This window comes from Babylonia areolata, chromosome 22, assembly GCF_041734735.1.
Source record: "Babylonia areolata isolate BAREFJ2019XMU chromosome 22, ASM4173473v1, whole genome shotgun sequence".
Classification (NCBI taxonomy): Eukaryota; Metazoa; Mollusca; class Gastropoda; order Neogastropoda; family Buccinidae; genus Babylonia; species Babylonia areolata.
Window position 1 is genome coordinate 5,854,784 of NC_134897.1, and position 25,168 is coordinate 5,879,951.

Below are 25,168 nucleotides of genomic sequence, written 5' to 3' on the forward strand. Positions count from 1 at the left end.
TTTTCCTCATACGTTCTTCATTTGACATGTGTGCACAACAAACACACACAAAAATCATGTATTCAAAATTAGATGAATTAGGTGACATGAACTTGGAAATAAAGAAAACGTCCCTGATGATAGTAATCACACTGAAGATAGTACACACACTGCCTCATAATGCTGACAGGATTCTTGTCTGCCAACAATGGTGTACTGAACATCTGCATGTTTCAAATCTTCCTGATGATGCACTTGGGGTGAAAACATGGAGAACGTTTTTAGAAAATACATTTGATGAGTCGAAAGGGAGTGCGGAGTTATATAATATACTATGCGTTATTTATGTCTAGGAGCGAATACGTTGTTTTGATAAAAGTGAGACATGTTCAAATCACATCGAGAACGCATGGCAAAAACATTATAAATTGCTAACATAGAATCTTCAGATGATGTGTGGCCAGGCAAAGGGCAACGAAAACCCAACAGGTTTTTAAAACATTAGCAAAATGTCCGACTGGGAACACAAAGGCAGCAACAGATGACAGATATCTGTCACAGTTTTTAGCAAACAAAAATGTCATTGCCGTCAGATATAAGGGGCCAGCACCAAACAGGAACAAGGTCCATTTCCGGCACGTGATCTTCGTGTGGTCCTCTGGCGAAGAGAAAAGATGGCGGGTGAAATATGAAGAGGTCACAGGAGCAGCACTTCTGTCGATGTAGTGTTGGCTGCTGCAGCCGGTGTAGGGAGGCGGAGGTGCGGGGTGGAGTGAGCGTGGGAAGGGGGTGGGGGAATCATGGGTAGGGAGGAAGGGTGTGGTAATGTATTAGTGCAGTCCACACGCGACAGTATAATTATGCTCTGTCTGTCTGTCCATCTGTCTATTTGCCCGTCAGTTTCTCTATTCTTAATACACTACCTGAACCTCTTCCACCCCACCCCACCCACCCACACACACAGAGAACTGTAGGAACAAAAAGACAAATGAATGAGCGAAGCAATGAATGCTGCAGATGCAGGCCATGAAATAGGTCCCTGCTGACGTCACAGCAGGGAAAGTCTTTATTCCAAAGGTAGCGAAGCAAGTAATGTCTGCCAGTGGTCTGTCGACAGCCAGTGTTGGTGCTGCCAAGGGGCATGACAACACCGCATTCATTCACCCTCCTTTTCCACCACACCCTTCTTTCCACCACACCCTTCTTTCCATCACACCCACCTCTTCAGAACAACATTCATTCACTTACTCACACGATTCCTATAATACACAATAACTTTCAAAATATCCGGTTCCCAAGAACTCTAAAATATCCTCAGCAACTGTCGAGAATATCAAGTACCCAGTAACACTGAAGAATAACCACTTCCCAGTAGAATAACCACTTCCCATAACACTGAAGAATTAGTTCCGGTAACTCCCACGTGTACCCAGTACAAAAGTGGAGACCAGTAACTCCTGACAATACCCAACAATACTGGAAAAAAGATCGTTGTAAGTTGTAAGAAAGCAATCTTCTAACAGCCAACGGACTCACCCCATCCGGTGTCACCCCCCACAACCACCCCTGTCGTTAAAAGAGAAAAAGAAAGGAAAAAACAAGGTGAAACAAAAAAATAATGAATTAAACAAGGAAGAAAGAAACAAACAAAAATGGCAACAATAAAAAAAAAAAGAAAAATGAAAAGAAATGGCGAAAGAAAAAGAGAACAAACAAAATAATAGAGCAACGTAAAAATGAAAAAAACAACAAAAAAAAAAACAAAACAAAATCAACTCCGTGTTCAAACGGAAAAGAAGCAAAACTGGCAGACTGCATGCTGGGTAATGTATGGCGACCTGCAGGAGGTGAGAATGACGGATCACTGTGGGGAGGCACACACCGCACACGGAGTGAGGCAAAAAGCAAACGATATATATATATATATGTGTGTGTGTGTGTGTGTGTGTGTGTGTGTGTGTGTGTGTGTGTGTGTGTGTGTGACACAGGAAAACATGAAAAAGCAAAATTAAATGAACAAATAAGTAAACAAATAGATAAACACATTAATCAAGAAATATAATTATAAATAAGTTTCAATTTAAGTTTCAGTATAGATAAATCAGTGAACAAAGTAACACACAAATAACCACATTTAGATACACAGACAAAATAATGCACACTGAGGAAAATGAGAAGACATGAGAGGGGCGGAAAAGACAGATGTTACAGAGACAGAGACAGAGACAGAGATACAGATACACACAAACAGAATTGGAATGGTTTATTCACAATCAGGCCACAGCCTCGAGTGAAGGGATATACGTAAACATAATACAACTGAATGAAAATACATAAACAAATAGCTATAGGTACAGACAACAAAAAGTAAAATATATCCGTTTTATGAAGTAACAGTTTCTCTTCATATGAGAACATCGAAAAACTATGTATGTCATTGTCCTTTTTGCTCTGGCAAACAAGAAGATGAATACCATTCACTGTTTGTTTGTTCTATATATATTGATTTATGGACAAAAGTTCTTCAAGACTGTTTAAATATGTCTCTTCTTCGATCAAACAATTTGCCAAGTATCAGAATTTATTTTCCATGCGATCAAAAGGAGAAACCATTTTTTCAGACATGATTAAGTAAAATGTCAGATCCATGAACAGTATAATATTGTGTGATGCTATTCAAGTCCCCTGGTTTTGAATTGTGGTCCATGGCCAAAGTTCATTAAAGCATTTTCGTTCGTTCGTTCGTTCGTTCGTTCGTTCTCTCTCTCTCTCTCTCACACACACACACACACACACACACACACACACACACACACACACACACACACACACACACACACACAATCTATTTGTGGGGGTGGGTGGTAGTTGCTGGAGGTGAGGGGTGGGTTCACATTCAACGTGAGCGGTTTCTTATTTTTTTTTTTTTTCAAAATATAACTCCATACGGACCTTCCAGCATGTCAAAAAGACTTCAATTTGTCAGCTGACCCCGAAATGGGTAGGATGTCACAACCATTTCCATTGTTTCTACTTATTCAAATAACAGATATAACTTATTTTACTTATTCAAACATTTTCTTTTTCGTGGTGAATGGTCGTACATTGCTAATGATCTCTTGCTGATCCGAGCTCATCGTACTGAAAGAATCACGTGACTAAAAATCAGTCAGCTGCCTTCGTTATCTCGTGTGTACTACATGCCGACTAACGGTAATGCGATACTGTGAACACTTGCCCACTATTGGTAATGTGCAAAACTTTGCCCATTAACGGTAATGCGCAAGCCACTTTGCTTATTACCGGTAATAGACAAAAACTGTTCCGCATAACCGGTAATGCGCAAATTACCACTATTGAGCACGATGGTACATATATATGTATGTCTGATTTTACATGGATGGATGGGCAAATGACTGCCCAGCAAGCTATCGATTTTTTTTTTTTTTTTTAAGTTCAAATGGCAAAATATTTAAACGATTGTACTGGATTGTCACCAGTAAACAATTCACAGATGGCACTGACGAACAAAAGTATATCGTCTATGTTAAGAACAATAAGACGACCTACGACTGAAACTTGGTGAACACCATAAGTTACTGGACGAAAATCCTATCGATAGACACCAACTTGAACTGTCGTCTGCTGGATAAAAATGTGATTCGAGGAAAACTGCTGTCGGTTGTTCCATAGAATCCTGGAATAGTAGTGTGAGAATTATTCCGTATTGCCTTTGGAAAGTCTGCGAATACATTTCCAGAGTATTTAGAAGTTATTTGCAAACCGTGTTCCTTGGCGCTATGTGACACTGGCTGCTTTAGAAGGACCAAAGTGATTTGTTTGGAGGGATCAAGCTATACTTGTTAAGATGGAAAAAGTTGGTTGGTGTTTGTCGAATGACTTTGATAAGTCATATAAAGTGGATACTGGTCTGTAGTTCAAAAGATCAACCGAGACACACGACTACACTGTATTTTATAAATAGATTATTGACTATTTTCCGGGATCGCTCTTAGTTCATAAACGCGATAATAATAATAATGATAATAATAATAATAATGTACATTTATATAGCGCCCTTTCTCACTAAGCGTTCAGGGCGCTTTACATGAAAGAAAAATATTACAAGTAACATAAAACATTCATGACCACTCTTTCTCAACCCCCCGCCCCCCCCCCCCCCTCCCTCACACTCTCCACATACACCCAAAGTGAGCTGACATGGGTGGTGTTGGAGAAAAGGAAGCTGAGAGTACCTATAGATAGGTTTTAAAAAGGTGAGTCTTTAGTGATGAGCGAAAAGCAGAAATAGAATCAGATGCACGGATATTATGAGGAAGGTTGTTCCAGATGTGAGGAGCAGCAAAGAAGAAAGAACGTTCACCATAGGTTCTTGTACTGACACGAGGAAGTTTCAAAAGGTAACAGTCAGAGGAAGAACGGAGATTTCGTGTGGGGGTGTAAACACTGATGAGGTCAGAAAGATACGTAGGTCCTGTGGAGTGGAAAGCAGAATAACAGAGACACTCAGCTTTGTATTTAATTCTCGCTTCAATTGGGAGCCAAAGTAGAGTGTGGAGGTGAGGACAAATGTGATCCGTACGTGGGACTCTGAGAATCAGACGGGCAGCATTGTTTTGAAGTTTTTGAATTCGCTGAAGAATATTTTGTGGACAGCCTATGAGAAGAGAATTACAGTAGTCAATTCGTGACAGCACAAAAGCAGAAATAAGATTTCAGTAGTTTTAACCGAAAGGTATTGACGGATAGAGTTGATGCGACGAAGTTCACAATTGACAATGCGTATCAGGTTTACTACCTGAGCATGCATGCTGAGGTTTGAGTCAAGAATGACTCTGTTCCTTGCTGATTTAGAAAACTGAACTGTGGCATCACCAACCACAATAGAGGCAGGAGAAGAAGTATATGTGGACATTCTTGCAGAGGAAATAATCATAGCTTCAGTTTTGTCATCATTCAACTTTAGTTTGTTGAATGTCATCCAGGATTTAACATCGAGAATACAATCCTGCATTGACAGAATCAGACTATGTATTTGGTTTTGTAGCTGAGTATCATCAGCAAAAGAGTGGCGAAGAACAGAATGGCCAGAAATGACGTCAGAAAGAGGAGCAGTGTACAGAACGAACAGAACGGGGCCTAGGACAGAGCCGTGTGGCACACCATAGGAAATCAGGGCTGGATCAGCCTTAACTCACTCAGTACGGCCAGTCCTCTCTTCTCCTCTACACAGACCCCTCGGATGTCCAGTGGGTGTCTGAATGACCCAGCCTTTAGCTTCCGTCGTCAGAATTGTGGTATTCTTTGTCAACATTCACCTCTTCAATATAAGAGCCTTCCACTTGCAATATTTAGATGATGGTAATTGGGGTGAAACGTTGTTAACGTCGTCTCTTTCGCCGTTCGTATGGAGAGAGTTAAAGTTACCAACAGAGACAATCTGGAAGCAGTTGGATAGGCATGAAGAAAACCAGCTCAGAACTGTTGAGTGAATCCAAAAAAACATGTTCAAGTCTGGAAAGAAGATTAGCACACTACGTGTTTCAAGATTGTAAGTGCAAATCGATAAATCTTCGTGATTTTGAAATTCACTTTATTGCAGTTAAGAAGTGGCGACTCCTCAAAAGATCTCTAAGACATGATCTGACGAAACGAAACGAAACGAAATTTATTTAACCAGGGGAAACAAATGTCTCTCTGGAGAGAGAGAGAGAGAGAGAGAGAGAGAGAGAGAGAGAGAGAGAGAGAGAGAGAGAGAATACAAGTGATGAATCATTTTGGGTCTTCTCACAAGTGACACCAAAAGCAGTAGACAAGGGGAGGGTTGGGGGTGAGGGGGGGTACCATGTGACGCTCTCATGTCATTCCAGTCAGTGCACAGTCAGATATGCAGACAGTGTCTTACAGACAGATACAGTGTCTTGCAAAGCTTGCTGACCCCAATGCACATTCACAGCCCCTTATCATTAAAAGACAACAAAAGGAGAAGATGGGTGGGAGAGGAGGAGGGGAAAGCCGTCCCCTTTCTGGGATCAATTCCTTGCGGGAACACTGTAAACTGTAGATCAGAGGAGCGTTTAATCAGAGTGGTAAAGGGAAACTTGGGTTCAAGCACAGAACAGACTCCATGACGCACAGTTGAGACACTTCAGGGGCTCGTTGGCTCACATGGCGATGTGTACTGGCAGACAGACAGGCAAGCAGGGTACACTGCCGTCGGGCGATAGGTGGACATTTGGATTTGCAGCGGGGTAAATCCTTTCTCAGTGAGATTGTGAGTGTCTGCGTATATATATACGTGTGTGTGTATGTGTGTGTGTGTGTGTGTGTGTGTGTGTGTGTGTACATGTACATACAACACTGATAATCTCTCTCTCTCTCCCTCTCTCTCTCTCTCTATATATATATATATATATGTACATTTTTGCATGCATGAATGTATGTGTGTGTGTGCGTGCGTGCATGCGTGCGTGCGTGCGCGCGCGTGTTTGTGTGTGTGTGTGTGTGTCTATATATATGCATGCATGTATGTATGTGTGTGTGTGCGTGCGTGCGTGTGTGTGTGTGTGTGTGTGCGCGCGCGCGCGCGTGTGTGTGTACGAAAGTGGAGGGGTTGGAGGAAAGGGGAAGGGGCAAATGAAGGAACATGTTTTATGGAACATCGGCCATAGGCCATAATTCAAACAAGAAGAGGGAGGTGGGGCGGAGGAAGTAACTGGAGATGGGGAGAGAGAGGGGGGGGGGGGAGAGTTAGAGACAGAGACACGGAGAGAGACAGAGAGAGAGAGAGAGCCAACCAGACAGACTGAAAGACTGACGGACAGATAGAGACAGAAACAGAGACAAATGCGATACAAAAAGGTAGACAGTCAGACGGACAGACAGATAAAGATAGATAGATAGATAGAGAGAGAGAGAGAGAGAGAGAGAGAGAGAGAGAGAGAGAGAGAGAGACAGACAGACAGACAGACAGACAGACAGACAGACAGACAGACTCAGAGAGAGATAGAAAGGGAGAGAGAGAGACACTAAGACACATAGAGACAGACACATAGAGAGGGGGAGAAGTTCACGAAGGTGTTTCGCTCCAGTCCTTTTCTTCAATGAATAAGAATGGATAGTAACTTGGCAAATGCATTGTTTCTTGTACCGGGCTATAAGCCTTTCGTAAAGATTCTCACAAAGCTAGCGTTTGAACTGGATACGGCTGAGTCTGGGGCCACACTGTTTGAAAACGTCAACCGCCGACTGCTGTCTGTACTGACGCTGAAATAGTTCTGTCCTGGGTAATGTAAAATAATGTCCCTGGGTACCGTTTTCTTTCCAAATCCTAAATTTTCTTTGCACCATCATGAAACTGCCGTTTCCCCCCACAACCCACAAAACAACTCTAGTTTAATCCTGGAGGACTCTGACACGACTTTTGCCCAACATTGTCGATTCCTCTCGGGTGTCGTTTGCTCAGGTAGCCCTATAAAAGCCCGGGGCTGCCTGTGGCCGCCAACCATTAAGAGCAAGGAGATGGCGGGGTGCTGGGGAAATTAGCGCTGGCTGCCGGGTCCAGGGAGACAGAACTCATCCGTTGACCTTCAGTCTGCTGCCTCTGCTCCAAGGACAGCCAGCGAGGCCCAGCACTGGACCCGCCATTCCGGGGACGGTGTAAAACGGCATTGGGAGCGGAGCTGAGAGAAATGTGAGCACTACCAGCGTCACTAAACAGGCGATGTTTGTCATTACTGTTCTCTTCATGGCAGGCAGAGTGTACCCTACGTCCAGTCAAACTCACGATATTGCCGAGCTGCCCAGTGTAGTCGTAGCGTTCTGGAACAGCCTATGTTAACTTGAATGGTCTTTGTATACGAGGAACCAAGATGTGTTTAAAATCTATATTGAGAACCACTACACTGCACTAGTCTTATATCGAACAATTTAACGGATTTTTTTTTTTACCCTGAAATACATACCACTACAGTTGTAGTTCAGAACCGTTCTGCAGAAGGTTTCTTTTTCTCTCTTCATCTATGACCCAGCCACCACCACCCCTCTCTCTCTCTTTCCCTCTTTACCTCTGCCTCTCTCTATCCCTGTCTCCCTTCAAAATGCATTGAAGAACTTGAAAGAAACAACAACAAGAACTATGAATTAATAATCTGTCCAGAGTAAATCTCTTGATGCAAAAGTGAAAAAAGTATTCTCTTGTTTCCGCCATTCAGTGAGTTAAAATATCTGAAGTAACGATACCAAACTGCGAAGTATGTGCATTCCACGAGGAATATACATGATTTAAACGAGTTCTGCATTTCAAGCTCACTAGTGTGATGCTTGAACTATGTTTGTGTTTTGAAAGTTGTGTGCAGTAAGACTCCGGTTTAGAAGTCGCGAGAAAATCGGAAGGGGCGGGAGTTTAGAGAAGGGGTGGAGGGGTAAGAGTGGGGGTGGAAATGGGTGTCGGTTCACAGTGAATGCAGGAAAGGAACGACCAGAAACTGACAGGTTTACTTTATGACGATCGATGAGAAGGATGACAACGCTGACGCCTGGAAGGTCCAGTCTGATTCACGGGCCTTGGCTACGGATTTCCCACTATGTGGGTTAAATGAAGCGGAGTTCCCTGTCTCCTCTCCCCACTGTCTCCATGCAGCAAACAGCGTCAGCAGACCCAGGCTGTGAGTGGTGCTGCACGTGCAGCCAGTGTTCCCCTTCCAGCAGGCTCCACGGACTGACGACTGGACGGTTGTAAATCACGTGACTACCAACAGACCTTTTTATTGATAGATGCAGGCAGAGACAGACACAGACACACAGAGAGACTGACAAGGAATTGAGATATTTTCTTTTCTACGCCATACCATATCCTAAACAGCGTTTACCAAAACCCTGGAAGACCTCAAGGGATCAGACAGTCTAAGCCATGTCACGGATCTGGAAAAGTGTTTCTAAGTTTCCTAAAGCAATGGTAAAGTCCAGTGTTTCTAAGTTTCCTAAAGCAATGGTAAAGTCCAGCCTTGTCATGCAATGTCAACCAAAAGTGAAACCCCATTCCTGGCAATTGTTATTTTCCTCTGTTTTAGTCATATTCGAATAGATTCCCATGAAAATGAAATAATATATAAATTAGAGCAAACAACAGCGTTATACAAGTACAAGTTGTAGATCTTTGTGTCTGACTACACAAGACGTACACACACACACACACACACACACACACACACAACCACATACTTATATACATTGTGACAGACACACACACAGACGCGCTTGGACGTATACATATTTCTCAATAATTTGAAAGGTGAACTGAACGTAGTTTAACGTCTTCTGAGCTCTGGATTTCAATTAAAAAAATCAGAAGCGTCGTCCTGAAGGCAGCAGCTCAGAGTACTTTGCTAGAATATGAGTGTCGTCAGTTGCTATCTGCCTGGCTTTCTGAACCACTCGGCTTTCATACAGTTCTTACACACTAGCATGTCTCACTCCCTCAACTTTACTGCATACACTCACGACATCATTCAAAACTCGTTTACTTCTCACATCCATACCAGAACAAAAATCAAACCGTCAGCACAGACTCAATACATGATCGATATTAGCTCAGGGGAATGAATCGTAGGAATAGACACCAATATTTCTTAGCTTCTACAAACAAAATATTCTGGATTGACATCTCTTATGAATACAATCAATATTCCTGTCAAAAGCCAGATTATTGTCGGAAATAGTCCATAAATATCGATATTAATGGACTCTCTCAACTATTTCACTATCTATAACAAGGTCAGGTACAGGTAAAGGGTCTTTTTGAAAATCTATTCACATTACTTTTGTTTTTAAAACGCTCAGATCTAGATAGTTTTCTACACACCAGGAACAAAAATTGTTTATTTCAGTGAAGTAAATAGTATCAGAATTGGACAGATCTTCAATAGCGGAGTCGCCAGAATATTTTATGACAGGAGTTTCCTCCGTGTCTTTGCAGTCATTCGTGTAAACAAGACAGGGGACAGCACCGTGCCTTGAGGAGCGCCAGTAGAAGTAGAATTTATAGAAGAACGGACATATTGAAAACAGACTAAGTTCTATTGAGAAGAAAGCTATCCAAAGAAAACTATCCAAAGAATAAGCTTAGGATCAACACCTAAGCCCAACAGCAAGGAGATGAGGTTGTATTGTGTTAAAAGCAGAGGAGAAGTCGACAAAAAGAATACGAATGAATGATCCTGTTTTATCTAAATGAAGGAAAGAATTGTGAAGGAGAGTTAAAAGGCATCACCAATACTTCTGTTTGGCTTATGCGCAAACTGAAGAGGATCAAGGCGTTGGTTTGTAAAAGATTCTATATGGCGGATAAAACTTTTTTCAAAACATTTCATTACTATTGAAGTCAGAGCAACATGACGGCAATCATTTAGTGCAGTTGGGTTCTTTTTCTTGGGGATAGGACTGATAGACTTTTTTCCAGATGTTTGGGACAGAGCAGCTCTTGAGAGACCAGTTGAAAAGTTTACAAAATATATCACACAGTTCAGAAGCACATGTCTTACGAAAGCGTGCTGTGTGCAAGGCCCGAGCAGCAACCACTGCCACAACAGCACTCACTCACTTATGTCCCACATGTGGGCGAGCCTTCATGGCCCGGATTGGTCTCATCAGTCACCTCCGGACCCACAGCCACCAATCTTCCATCTGATATTTGAAGCCATGGTCATATTCGATTCCAAAGAACGAACATCATCATCATTATGAACGGCAACAGAAACATTCTTAAAAATAATGTCAAACTGGGCGACAATCTATACCAGGGTGACATTATTTACCGGAGTCACATTCTGTGCCTGGATGGCATTCTTTACCGGAGTGACATTCTGTACGGCGTGGCATTTTGTACTGCAGCAGCATCATTCCACAGCGCGAACGATGCAGAAAACACAACAAAAACACATTCGAGGTGCGTGCTGAAGAGGCGCATGCGCACATCTCGAAGCAAGGGATCTGAAATCCCGCTGGCATTATGTTTTTGTCGATGGTGTTTCTACACACACACACACACACACACAGAGAATGTATCGCAGCAACTCTGACATCGGAATTCACTTCCGGACCTCATCTCCAGGAAAGAAAGAAAAAATCAAAAGCAGAACACGACCTTTATCAGGCAAATCAATTCATACAGTGTTGCACTGTTATAGAGGGGACAGTGTTGCGCTAATAACTCCTTCTCGGCCAGTCAGCCAGCCCAGCACATTTGACGTTCGCTGCAACACTCGTCACGTCCAGTCTGACGCCAGGCACAGACAGCGGGTAACCGCCACATCCTGATTTGATGCAACAGAAGAGTCTGTTGGATTAAACATTTTGTATTTGTATTTCCTTTATCACAACAGATTTCTCTGTGTGAAATTCGGGCTGCTCTCCTCAGGGAGAGCACATCGCTACACTACAGCGCCAACCCCTTTTTTTTTTTTTTTTTTTCCTGCGTGAAGTTTTATGTGTTTTTCCTATCGAAGTATTTTTTTTCTACAGAATTTTGCCAGGAACAACCCTTTGCACTAATATTTCTCACCCTCAACCCCGAAACTCTTTTTGCCAGCTCCCTCCTCCCCTAGCGAACACCTTCTCTACCTCTCCACCCCTCCCAAACACCCCCACCCCTCCCAAACACCCCCTCCCCTCCCGAACACCCCCTCCCCTCCCAAACACCCACCTCCCCTCCCGAACACCCCCTCCCCTCGCGAACACCTCTACCTCTCCGCCCCTCCCGAACACCCCCTCCCCTCCCGAACACCTTCTCTACCTCTCCTCCCCTCCCAAACACCCCCACCCCTCCCGAACACCTCTACCTCTCCTCCCCTCCCGAACACCACCTCCCCTCCCAAACACCCCCTCCACTCCCAAACATCTTCTCTACCTCTCCTCCCCTCCCGAACACCCCCTCTTCCCTCCCGAACACCCCCTCTTCCCTCCCGAACACCTTCTCTACCTCTCCTCCCCTCCCAAACACCCCCTCCCCTCCCAAACACATTATCTACCTCCGCCCCTCCCAAACACCCCCTCCCCTCCCGAACACCTCCTCCCCTCCCAAACACCCCCTCCCCTCCCGAACACCCCTCCCCTCCCAAACACCCCCTCCCCTCCCGAACACCCACCTCCCCTCCTGAACATCCCCTCCCCTCCCGAACACCTCCTCCCCTCCCAAACACCCCCTCCCCTCCCGAACACCTCCTCCCCTCCCAAACACCCCCTCCCCTCCCAAACACCCACCTCCCCTCCCGAACACCCCCTCCCCTCCCGAACACCCCCTCCCCTCCTGAACACCTCCTCCCCTCCCAAACACCCCCTCCCCTCCTGAACATCCCTCCCCTCCCAAACACCCACCTCCCCTCCTGAACATCCCTCCCCTCCCGAACACCCACCTCCCCTCCTGAACACCCCCTCCCCTCCCAAACACCCACCTCCCCTCCTGAACACCTCCTCCCCTCCCAATCACCCCCTCCCCTCCCGAACACCCCCTCCCCTCCTGAACATCCCTCCCCTCCTGAACATCCCTCCCCTCCCAAACACCCCCTCCCCTCCTGAACATCCCTCCCCTCCCGAACACCCCCTCCCCTCCCGAACACCTCCTCCCCTCCCGAACACCCCTCCCCTCCCGAACACCCACCTCCCATCCTGAACATCCCTCCCCTCCCAAACACCCCCTCCCCTCCCGAACACCCCTCCCCTCCCGAACACCCCTCCCCTCCCGAACACCCACCTCCCATCCTGAACATCCCTCCCCTCCCAAACACCCCCTCCCCTCCCGAACACCCCCTCCCCTCCCGAACACCCCCTAAACATCCCCTCCCCTCCCGAACACCCCCTCCCCTCCCGAACACCCCCTAAACATCCCCTCCCCTCCTGAACACCCCCTCCCCTCCCGAACACCCCCTAAACATCCCCTCCCCTCCCGAACACCCCCTCCCCTCCCGAACACCCCCTAAACATCCCCTCCCCTCCTGAACACCCCCTCCCTGTAACACCTGTGGTTACCATTGTTCACCTCTGTAACACCTGTCGCTAAGATTGTTCACCTCTAAGTCTTATCTCTGTGGTTACCATCGTTCATCCGACAAAGCGCTATTTACGAAGGTTGTGCCCGGGAGGCTGGGTCTTCCCTGAAGTGCTTTGTCAAAAGATTATGGGTAGACAGGTGGCACTTGAGTTTGGCGGAGGACAATCACTGTTTTTCTTTGTTCCGTCATCAGATTGTCCCCACACTTCCACCCCCACACCAGGTCACACCGTGAATGCTGTGAAGAACTGGCTTCTGGACGAGAGTGGACAGGACTCATTCTCCGCTCTACTTCCTCCCCCGTACATACCCTCTCACTCTCCTCTTCCTCCCACTTTCGTCAGTACCTTATTGTCTTAACGTGTGTGTGTGTGTGTGTGTGTGTGTGTGTGTGTGTGTGTGTGTGTGTGTGTGTGTGTGTGTGTGTGCATTTTACATTTATTTTATACGATCTATTTGTTGGATTTGTTTATTTATTTATTTATTTATTTATTTATTTATTTATATTTTACATTGTTGTACCTTGTCTTAACATGTGTGTGTGGGGGTGAGGGTTAAATATTTATATTTGACTTGCTGGCTGTTTTCTATACATTGTTGCCCAATACGTTATTGTCTTAATGTGTGCGCATGTGTGTGGGGGTGTGGGGGATAGGTTGTTTCAGTCTATCGTCAGCTACTGCGTGTTCTTATCTGACTTGTTTTAGTGTATTGTACACATGTTCACAGAAGTGGAGGGGTATTGAAACTGAAGTCACCACTGCGTGACAAGGCTGTACACTACGCTTCCTGTCTTCCTGTCCTTGAAGTGGATGACACTCGACTGTGTGGTCCCAGTTTCCCCATTTAAGCCCACAGCACACTCAGCTCTGGGTAGGAGCCGGCCACAGGCTCGAACCCGCGTCCTCCCAGCGTCAGTCCGCGACGCTAACCACTTCGCCACGGCGGCTGGTATATGTTCATTTTTGTGTTGGTGTCTACAACAAGCCTGTGATTGCACACGTTAATTTCCATGTGGGTTGATAAAGTGTTTTTGAATTTGAATTTGAATTGAATTTGAATTTTGTCTTTGTCCACTCGATCACCCCCCACACCCCTTCTCTCTCTGTGTCTCCAATCTCCCACTCTCCACCCTTTTCACTCCCATTCTCTGAAACTGGCTGGGTCAGAGGCCATCCGGCTGGTGACCTCTGAACTGCCTGTCATGAGCTGGCGACAGAAAGGAAGGTGACAAGTGTGGCGCGGGGAGATAAGGGTGTGTAATGAGGCAGCAGGTGGATGAAGACTGTGATTCCGCTTTGTGTCAACCTGGTGAAGCAGAATAAACAGGGGCACGTGGTCTGCTCTCAATGCCCCAGGATGACGTTGTTACAGACAATCAGGCAGTACCACAAGTCACTAACTTTGTGACAGACAATCAAACAGTACTACGAGTCATTGACGTTGTGACAGACAATCAGACAGTACTACGAGTCACTGACGTTGTGACAGACAATCAAACAGTACTACGAGTCATTGACGTTGTGACAGACAATCAGAGAGTACTACCAGTCATTGACGTTGTGACAATCAGACAGTAGGACAAGTCACTGACGTTGTGGCAGACAATCAGACAGTACTACCAGTCATCGACGTTGTGACAGACAATAAGACAGTACCACAAGTCATTGACGTTGTGACAATCAAACAGTACTACCAGTCATTGACGTTGTGACAGACAATCAGACAGTACCAACAGTCATTGACGTTGTGACAGACAATCAGACAGTACCAACAGTCATTGACGTTGTGACAGACAATCAGACAGTACTACCAGTCATTGACGTTGTGACAGACAGACAGTACCACCAGTCACTGACGTTGTGACAGACAGACAGTACCACCAGTCACTGACGTTGTGACAGACAGACAGTACCACCAGTCACTGACGTTGTGACAGACAGACAGTACTACCAGTCATTGACGTTGTGACAGACAGACAGTACCACCAGTCATTGACGTTGTGACAGACAGACAGTACCACCAGTCACTGAAAAACACGCTCGGAAACGAAACAGACAAATCGTGGAGTATCAGAGCCAACACTGTAGAATAGGCCTGACACGTTTCATCCCAGAAACCGTTGTAGAAATTAGACAATCGATTCTGAACAAAGTCAAGTTCGAAAATTTCAAGAGGTTCATCAAATTCATGTTTTCACATCATAGACATATACACCCAAACATTTGTTATTTTAAAATGTGGAAAGGGGCAACATACCTCTTGAGATTCCCCGAAATCGATTATAACTTTTTAATACTAATTATCTGCTTTCTGACCTAGGAGTTTGTGCAGTAGTAAAACACCATGTGTGTTCCCACACCAGGACTGTGTTACTTAGGTCCTGACAATCCGGGCATCAGTTTTTGCTGGAGGTTCTGTTACATTTGTCGAAATAAAATGAAATGCTTCAAAAATCACACTCACTCGGTTCTAAGCTGGGCTATAATGCATTTGCACTCTTCAAAGGCACTAATGATAAAATTCCATTGAAAAACTGAAATTCTTACTGTTCATTTTTCATCAGGGACAGACAATGGCAACGACAGTGACAAACATCTTAATTGTGAAGGCCATTGACACAAGCACAAATTTACATATATAGCCACACACACACACACACACACTACTACTACTACTACTACTACTACTACTACGTAGATGGGTATTCACAGACACGTCTCCACGGGGTATCCAAGAGTTCTTCACGGTGTTTCAAGGCAAAGTAGATGTACATGGCCAGCTTTCTGTTATGTTCCATGTTTTCCACTGATACTATTTTACCTTCATCAGGTTGTGCTATATTGTGTAACAGTTTTTCGAGATATTTTACTCTTACATTCTGATATACTGGACATGCAAACGTCAATCAAACAGTCTATAAACTTTTTTTAAAAATGAAGCCGTTTATATATGTCTCAGACTGATGAACAGTTTTGAAAAGTCGATACGTTGAGAAACGTTCGCTGGTCTGTACTTCCAAAAGCCATTTTTGTCGAAAGGTTTCAATAAGTTTTTGTTTCACACAACGTAGATAACCAACTTCGTTTGTGATTTCACCTGAACAAGCATCTGAAAACCAAGAGAAAATAAAGTCTCTGACAGACCTGACCCAATTGATTTGTTTTGTCTGTTTGTATGAAGATCGTTTAACAACATAGTTAATACTTGTTTGGGCAATCTATAATCAGGGAGTTTTCTTAAGTTCAACCAGTATCTAAGAGTTGAAATTGTACTGTCAATATACAGTGGATAACGACCTGTATCACCATAAATTATGTGGTTTGGGGTTCTGTCACTCACTCCCAGTAAACGTTTAGAAGCAAAAAGGTGGGTTGATTCTCTATTTGCTATCTTATCTATTCCCCATATTTCAGAGGAATACATCATCATAGGTTTGATCTGGGCATAAAACAGCTGAAAAAACACAGATGACTCAAAAGTCCCTAGAGACCACATAGTTTTCATAAGTTCAAGCACCTTGCCTTCGGCTCTGCTTGCAAACTCACTGCATGCAGATTCGAAAGAAAGTTTCGTTGTTAGCAGAAAACCTGAATATTAAAAGCTGTTTACCACTTTGATTATGTTACCGCCGTATGATCATGATTCCCTCTCAGCTAGGTGACCCCCTTTCCTGAAAACCATAATCTGTCTTTTCTAGATTTACAGTAAGGTCCAGTCGTGTGGATGCTGTTTCTAGACAGTTGATTTGATTTTGAAGCCTAAATGGTGCAGAAAAGATCAATACCATATCATCTGGAAACAGGAGCAAAAAGATCTCGTCTGAAAATGGAAGACGCTGGATTCTGTACTTACCTTTTTCTCGCACAAAACCTGCCACTTCTGCATATGAATAAAGACACAAATTAAAGGACTTAGCAAACATCCTTGCTTAACCCCCAGCATACATGTGAAAAACTCTGACAGTTGAGTATGCCACCTGACGAAAGCTCTGCCTGTTGAATATAATAGCTTTCAACATCTTTAACATTTTAATAGACGTGTTTAATTTTTTCAGTATTTCCCAAAGATTGTCCCTATTACCAATGTCAAAAGCTTTATTTATAAGCATTACACACACACACACACACACACACACACACACACACACACACACACACACATATATATATATATATATATATATATATATATATATATATATATATATATATATATATATAATCTATGAAGGCCACGTAAACTTTGCCTCGTCTCCTGCAGTCGCATCCTCTTTTGATAATTGAGATTAATGTGAAAATATGATCTATTGTTGAGAACCCTTTTCGAAACCCTGCTTGTTCTTTGCTGAGTTTGCCTTCTGTTTCAGCCCATAAGTATAATCTTTAGTTTAATATAGCTGTAAAGACTTTGCTGGCAATACTTAGTAAAGAGATCCCACGATAGTTGTCTGGGTCTGTTTCATCACCTTTTTGAACAGTAGTATTATGACAGATTTGCACCATTCTGGTGGGAAGAAACTTGCACCATATATCATATTAAAAAGTTTAGTTAGGAAGGGGGCTGCAAGCGCTGCGCCATGTTTAAGAAATTCGCCACATATTCCATCTGGACCTGCGGATTTTTCCTCAGTAACTGGGTCATCTGATTTTGGTATATGAATTTCGTCAGCTTTTTCTGTTTCGTCTTCGTATTTCTCTGTGTTACTGCCTGAGCGTTCCCGCGTGAAAATATCGGTAGTAGGTTCATTTAAAATTTTCTGGAAATGGGTCTGCCATTTGTCAGTACTGACATTAGCTTGTTTTCTTTTTTCCTTGTCATTTAAAAAAAATTTTTTTATGGTACTCCAGAATTTCTATTTCTTTTGTTGTCCAGTATAGACTGATGAGCTGAACGCTTGTATGGTTTTCTTGTTTGAGGAATGTACGCCTTGTATTCTTTTCGTTTATTTGTGTACTGGGATTTTAATGCATTTTTGGCAGGCAACGACTTTGCTCGTTGAACTTTGTTCAAGGTTCGTCGTGCTTTACGCTTATTTTTTTTTAAACATTCTCTGTCGAACCATTTATTTATAGCATGATCTACACTGACACTGGGCCAAATCTTTCTTTTCATACAGTCACCTGCATTTAACAATACACTTGTGAAAGAGTCCACTGCATTTGCAATATATCCATCCAGTTCTTTGGAAGCACCCTCAAGTTGCTTTTTAGATTCATCGGATGTTAAACTACTGATGAAGGATTCTTTGTTTTCATTGTTCCACTTGAAAATGTAGGTAAAGTCTGCACTAGGTACTTCATCAGGTTTTGGCTGATACACACGTTTTCCTGAAAAATATTGGCGTATGCTGTGATTCAAAAATAAGGACGCTTGTGTTTCGAGTTCACTAGAGACAATGAGGTAATCTATAACAAGGCAAGGGAACGGGGGCGGTGATAACTTGTACCAGAGTTATCTCGTTATCATTATGAAGTTATTTTTTTCCAATTTGTCTTTGTGAAAAATATGCATTACGTGTGTGCGCGCGCATGCTCTCTCTCTCTCTCTCTCTCACACACACACACACACTCTCTCTCTCTCTCTCACACATACACACTCTCTCTCTATCTCTCTCCCTCTCTCTCTGTGTGTCCGGCAAGGTTGTGTCCTGGGTCCAACACCGTTTTCTTTATTCATAAACCAGTCAGCTAACTATATTGACGAAACTGGTATTCATGGTGTCAGTCTTCTTCCATCTGTGATGGAATTATTCATTATTTTATTTCTGATGACATGGCACTCTTGTCAATCACTCCAAGAGGTTTGCAGGCTCAAATGGATGCTTTGAAAGTATGTTGCGACAAATTGAAAATGACAGTCAACAAAGGAAAAACTAAAGTTATGGTCTTCAGAAAGGGAGGGTATCTAGCAAAGAATGAAAAATGGTTTTATGATGGCGAGCCTGATGAAGTCGTAAGTAATCATACTTACTTAGGTTTTACGTCTACAACAAAATTAAGCTGTAAGCTAGGAACTACTGCTCTTGTTACAAAGGGAAAACGCTGTACATCTCTTAGGTAGAGCACATTTCAAATGCAAAGAAATGACACAAAAAACATTTTTCTGAAATTCATCTGAAACTTGGGGGTTACATAGACCTGACAATATTGAAAAAGTACACAGTTTGGCTTGCTAAGGCTTCTTGGGCATTCCATTGAAAACTCCATACAAAATAGTATACAGTGAGCTTGACAGATGTCCTATTTCTTTTAAACAGTACAGTGCGATACGTTAACTCTCTCCATACGAACGGCGAAAGAGACGACGTTAACAGCGTTTCATCCCAATTACCATCATCAAAATATTGCAAGCGGAAGGCTCTTATACTGAAGAGGTGAATGTTGACAAGGAATACCACAGTTCTGACGACGGAAGCTAAAGGATGGATCATTCAGACACCCACTGGACATCCGTGGGGTCTGTGTAGAGGAGAAGAGAGGACTGGCCGTACTGAGTGAGTTAAAAGTACTGGCTTCGTCTCACTGAGATGGAAGAAAACAGATGACCTAAATAAGATGTTATTATCCTTAGTAGAAAAAGGCAAACAATGTTGGGCAATGCATTTCAAAGAAATAGTATGTATTACCAGCTTTCAGTGTGTGTGGATAAACCAAGGTGCTGGGGACAAACATAGCTTTCTTAGTGCTTTTAAGCAACGATTGATAGACATGTTCATACAGGAATGATCATCTACAATACAAGAAAGGGACAGGTATAAATTTCACAGAACTTTTCAGGGTGATTTTGGAAAAGAAAAATATTTATTGAGTGTTGATGTAGTGTGCTTTAGGATAGCCCTTTCCCACATTAGACTATGCGTATTGCCTATTAACAGAAACTTAAACAGGTGCAGTAAAAATTCTGATAATAAACGATGTCGAAGTTGTGGGCACTGAATGAAAAACGAACACCTCTTTATTTTTGTTTGCCCATTATTCAATGACTTGATGCAGAAGTTCATAAAAGATTTCCAAAATTTACCCGTAAGCATACTGTTAGAGGGGAAAAACGATAACTTAAGGCGCCAAGTTGGCAAATTCATTGTCCATGCTGCAAGGAGTAGACAAAAAATCAATGCAAATTAACGGTTTACATCAATACCATCCCGAGAAATGTGTATAATTATAATATTCTCACTGAACCTTGAATGCCAGTGTTATCGGTAGTTTAGAATGTATGACGTGCAGTGAATTAACATTATACTCAGTCTGGAAAATGACCCCATACTTCATCAATAAGGATTTTATGAAATGAATTTGAGATCGTGTATACTGTGTTTGCAGGAAAGTTACCACACAGTGTGTAAATGAACAGTTGGATTACCCACTCCCTCTTCCCCCACCCCTCGCCCCCGTCTCCAATGTGTATGTATGCCTGTGTCCCAAGCACATAAACCGTCTGGATCTGAACCTCTCTCTCTCCGCTTGTTCCATTGCACTCTTAAAAAAAAAAAAAAAAAAAAAGGTTTGTTCTTTTTTCTTTCTTTCATTCTCTCTCTCTCTCTCTCTCTCTCTCTCTCTCTCTCTCTCTCTCTCACATACACAAACACACACACACATACGCACACACACAGAAAGAAAAAGGTGTGTAAATGGACAAGTGGAGACACGATAAACCAGTCACCCTCATACTGACATCCGCGTTCAGATCCTCATTTGTGAATATTTTTCTTTATAAACAAAAGAAATGGGTTAATTTCTTTATCGTACACATTGACAAACACACACATAAAAGCCGGACAGACAGACATACATACAGACAGACACACAAGCGCACGTAGCAACTGACAAACAGAGAGATAGGCAGACAGAGAGGGAGTGTGCGGTGGGGGGGGGGGGGGGATTCAAGAACTGAAAGGCAAAATTATTTCATAAAGAGTACTCTTAGAAGCGAAAGAACAGCTTTCACACATGCCCACACACAGACACACACAACGGAAACACACACACACACACACACACATACTCACAGACACATACTCACACACACACACACACACACACACATACTCACACACACACACACACACACACACACACACACACACACACACACACACACACACATATATATATATGTATATATATATATATATATATATATATATATATATATATATATATATATACTCACAGACACATACTCACAGACACACAGACACACACACAGACAGACAGACACACACACACACACACAGGTAACAGTACTTACACGGCACCTCTTCCTGTGCCAGGCCGACCAGCATCAGCAGTGCCAGCAGAAACAGCGTCAGTAAATCCATCACTTGGCGGAGTGCTGCCCCAGCTCCTCAAAGTATCCCCTCGTCATGCCGTGTTCCGGGGGACGGGCGGCACAATCACACAGTACCACTGTCACTCATACCTCACTCTCCGCGTTCCACGTGCCACATCCTGGCTGCATCGGGCAAGATGACCCGAACCAACAATCAGTTGGAAACCTCAAATTGCTTTTTTCTTCTGAAATGGTTCTCTTTGTGGTCCGTTGAAAAAAAAATGTATGTTTGCAAAAAGAAAACGAATCACGAAAAAGCAAACACACTGGAGGTACAAGGCTTTCCGTTGTTCTTACATGATGTTGATGCTGACGTTGTCTGTCGTTGTTCTCTAAAACTGACAAAAAGTATCTGGCATATTTGGTGAAAACGCGCAATACGTTCAAATGAGCGTTCCAACTTGAAAATTATACCACTCAGGTACGGTAGCAGTAACAAGAAGTTAATTCAAAGCAAACCCAGCCGGTGAGTCAGTATTTCCTGGTCTTTCTGTGTTGCTGAATATCAGTATAATCTCGTGCAATGGGATGTGTTGTCCTCTGTAATCCATTGATGTACACCCATTTCACTGTTTCTCACTGAATGCATAATGTTCTACAAGTCTTGATTAATTCGGTGATGCCACAGCAATATTTACACATCTAATGCATTCATAACAATAAAAAAATGATCACAAATTTCGTACTTAAAACATATCAAATATCACCCCAGCAATATCTTTCTGAACCTCCAACAGAGCCACAACAAGCTGAGAATGCATTCTGACATGTTTGTTATCACCTTAATTGCTGTCTTCACCTTGACATCACTGAAGAAAATAAATCTTCTGTTCAGATGATCCGACGGTTCCTATACAAAACACTGGTGCTGTTTGTAGAACTGACTAAAAGAGCACGCTTTGTTTTCAGTTTTCACATGTTAACGATTCCGAATGTTGCACGACCATAAACTTTAGAACGACGCCGACACGTCCGAAGTGAAAAAACCTCTTGTGTAAAACGGGTTCCGCTGTGAATGAGCTGCAGCGCTGCCGGGCGACAGACGTGTGTCAGTGGCGGGCTGAAGGCTGGCTGTACCTCGCCGCTCTGCTCCCACAGCGGGCCGTGTGCCGCTCAGCACACTGACAAACTGGCGGCCTACTGCCTGGCCGCCACGACTTTTACTTTCCTACACTTGTTGACTGCTTGATTGGGGAAGCCTGCAAAATGATATAAAACAAAGTAAGACACAATGAATACATTAAGACAGAGTCGGATGGGATGTCACAGACACCGAACACCGACTGATCGGCCAGACCAGTCAGTCAGACACAGCAACTCTGTCTTTCAAGTTGAACTGCTCACATCTGAAGACTTGGAGAGTGGCAGGAGAGTTGTTCAGGCAGAAATAGCCCAGTCTAACAGGATTAGGCCACTTCACCTCTTCAACAGCCGCCACGCAGGTCTTACCCCCACTTCTTTGATGTTTAGTTTCCGCTGTCGGACAGACTGACGGCTGTCCTGTGATCTCTGTCACAGCTGACCGCAGGGCAAGGAAGCTCCTCCACCCTGTCCCTCATCTCCGTTCCTGTGTGTTAACCCATTTATAAACCCACCCAGATTTCTGTCAGAATTTCAAGTCTTCTAGTCGGTCTCAGATTTGTGTTCTTCAATTCCACGTCTCTCCACATTGTGCGTTTCGTTTCGCTCTCTTCGCTCTGTTCTTGGTCTGCCCCCACAACGTAACATGTCTAGCTGGCACACAGCTCTCATCCTGTGGACAACGAAGTGACAGGATTACCAGGGCCAGCGTTTCATTCATTATACAGCAGAGCAGGTGACTGATATGTAAAACAGCAACGTAGTCGTTTGATCACAGGACAGTAAATTTCCCCATTGGTCTGTCCTGAAACAAGTTCTCGATTTTTGTACCAGCCAGCAATGTAATCGGTTGGTGTGTGGTGTATCTAAAACGTGATTCTGCACAGCAGTCAGTCTGTAAAACAGATTTCGTCTAAGAGAAGAAAAGCAATCAGTCGCTGTGTAAGACAGCAAAGTAGTCAGATATCCTGTGAGACAGCAGAGCAGTCGTTCATTCTTTGTTCATTGTAGCATATAGTCCAGTCGACCGCACAGGGCCATATCAGGACTGTCAAACCATACAAATGCTCAACTGCGTCAACACAAAACAGAGAGCAATCAATGGCTCCCGACGACAGCCTTGTAAGTAAACTACTGCTGTGTAGGAGAACCATTCAGGTCATGGGCCGCTGTATAAGTGAGTCAGTAAAGTAATCTACCGCTGTATAAAACTTAATGAATTTACCACTGTAGAAGAGAACCCAAAACGCAATCTACCTCTGTATAACAGAACAAATCAATAAATCTGCCGCTGTATGAGAGAGCCAATTAAGTAATCTACCGCGACATAAGAGAACCAGTTAAGTGATTGACCGCTGTATAAGTGAATCAATTAAATAATCTATCGCTCTACAAGAAAGACTTGTGAGTAATGTACCACTCTGTAAGACAACGAAGCAGTCACTCGCTGTGGCAGAGAGCACAGCAGTCAGCTGATGCAGAACACAACACCTGATTCAGTGTGAAAGACAGTAAATTATCAACTGGTTTGAAACAGATAACAACACTGGGAAACAAACAGCATTTGTCATAAGCACTGAGAAATCGTAAAACTTAATGGCATTTTTTTTTCCTTTGACGTGCTGTAATCTTACCGTGGCAGGGTGAGGGCGCAGTGAGACAGGGTGAGGGGGAAGCAGGCAGGCAGATCTCCACAACAGAGGTTCTCTCCGTGTCAGTCACAACCTTCGCCGCTCCACGCTGCGCCGTCATTGATAGAACTGTCAATTTGTAACAGTCATCGCGAACTATTGACACCTCTTACTCCCGCGTCGGCTGCGGAATGACACCAATTTGCCTCCACACCGTTCTCAACAGTCGATATGTCAGGATACAATTCTTTCCGCTCGCGCTTCCTTCGCAGATGATTCCAAACCCAAGGAATTTTTTTTTTTCGATTCTGTGGCCAGAGCCAGTGAAGTGATTAGCCCTCTATCCGATAAACATCCCGTTAATCTTTCCTTCCAGATCTTCGGAGCGAATGCAAGTGGTTGCTGTCAGTAAAAAGCCAGAGGGTGTGCAAACAGACCAGCGGAGGGTTGTCACGCTGCGTGTGTGCGCTTGCGAACGTCGTGTTTGTGGAAAACTTTGGTATGTACACTGGTATGAACACACACATTGCACGACTCAAGTACAGTCAAAGCTCCCAGAAGGCGAAACGTTCAGAGAGAGAGAGAGGAAGGAAAATCTGTAGCTGTTGTCTATTGTGAAGATACTGTCTACGTAGATGCAGGTAGTTATGCTCCTGTTGAAAGCTGTAGTGAGCACAGCTCAAGGTGATAGCTGTATTGTTGAAAGGCGGGATGATGAGACAACTATCAGTTGGCCTTGCTGAGCACAGCTCATGGTGATAGCTGTATTGTTGAAAGGCAGGGTGATGAGACAACTGTCAGTTGGCCTTGCTGAGTGGCTGTTCGTCAGGCAAGAAACAAGAACCTATCGTCAACATGACCGGGTTTTTTTCTTTTCTTTTTAAAGCGCGAGTGCGCCCGAATGCACCCACAAATGTGCGCGTGCGTGCACATACACGCAGGCACACACAGATATATGCACAGACGCATACACACATGCACACTTGCACACACACATATACATCACGTGAGCACGCGCGCGCGCACACACACACACACACACCGTGCACGGAGTCAAATGATAAAATCTGCTGAAGTG

General features: G+C 43.7%; 1 protein-coding gene across 1 annotated transcript in view; it reads right to left on the reverse strand.

Moving 5' to 3' along the window:
• The window catches only part of LOC143297362 (lachesin-like), a 216,140-nt gene extending 191,697 nt beyond the window's left edge, over positions 1–24,443 (reverse strand). Inside the window, exons 1-2 of the mRNA XM_076609669.1 lie at positions 24,094–24,443; positions 21,299–22,578 (exon numbers count right to left, since the gene is read on the reverse strand). Coding sequence (XP_076465784.1) covers positions 21,299–21,368 — 70 coding nt within the window. The 5' untranslated portion in view covers positions 21,369–22,578; positions 24,094–24,443. The remainder of the gene's footprint in view (positions 1–21,298; positions 22,579–24,093) is intronic.
• Positions 24,444–25,168: the final 725 nt, after the last annotated feature.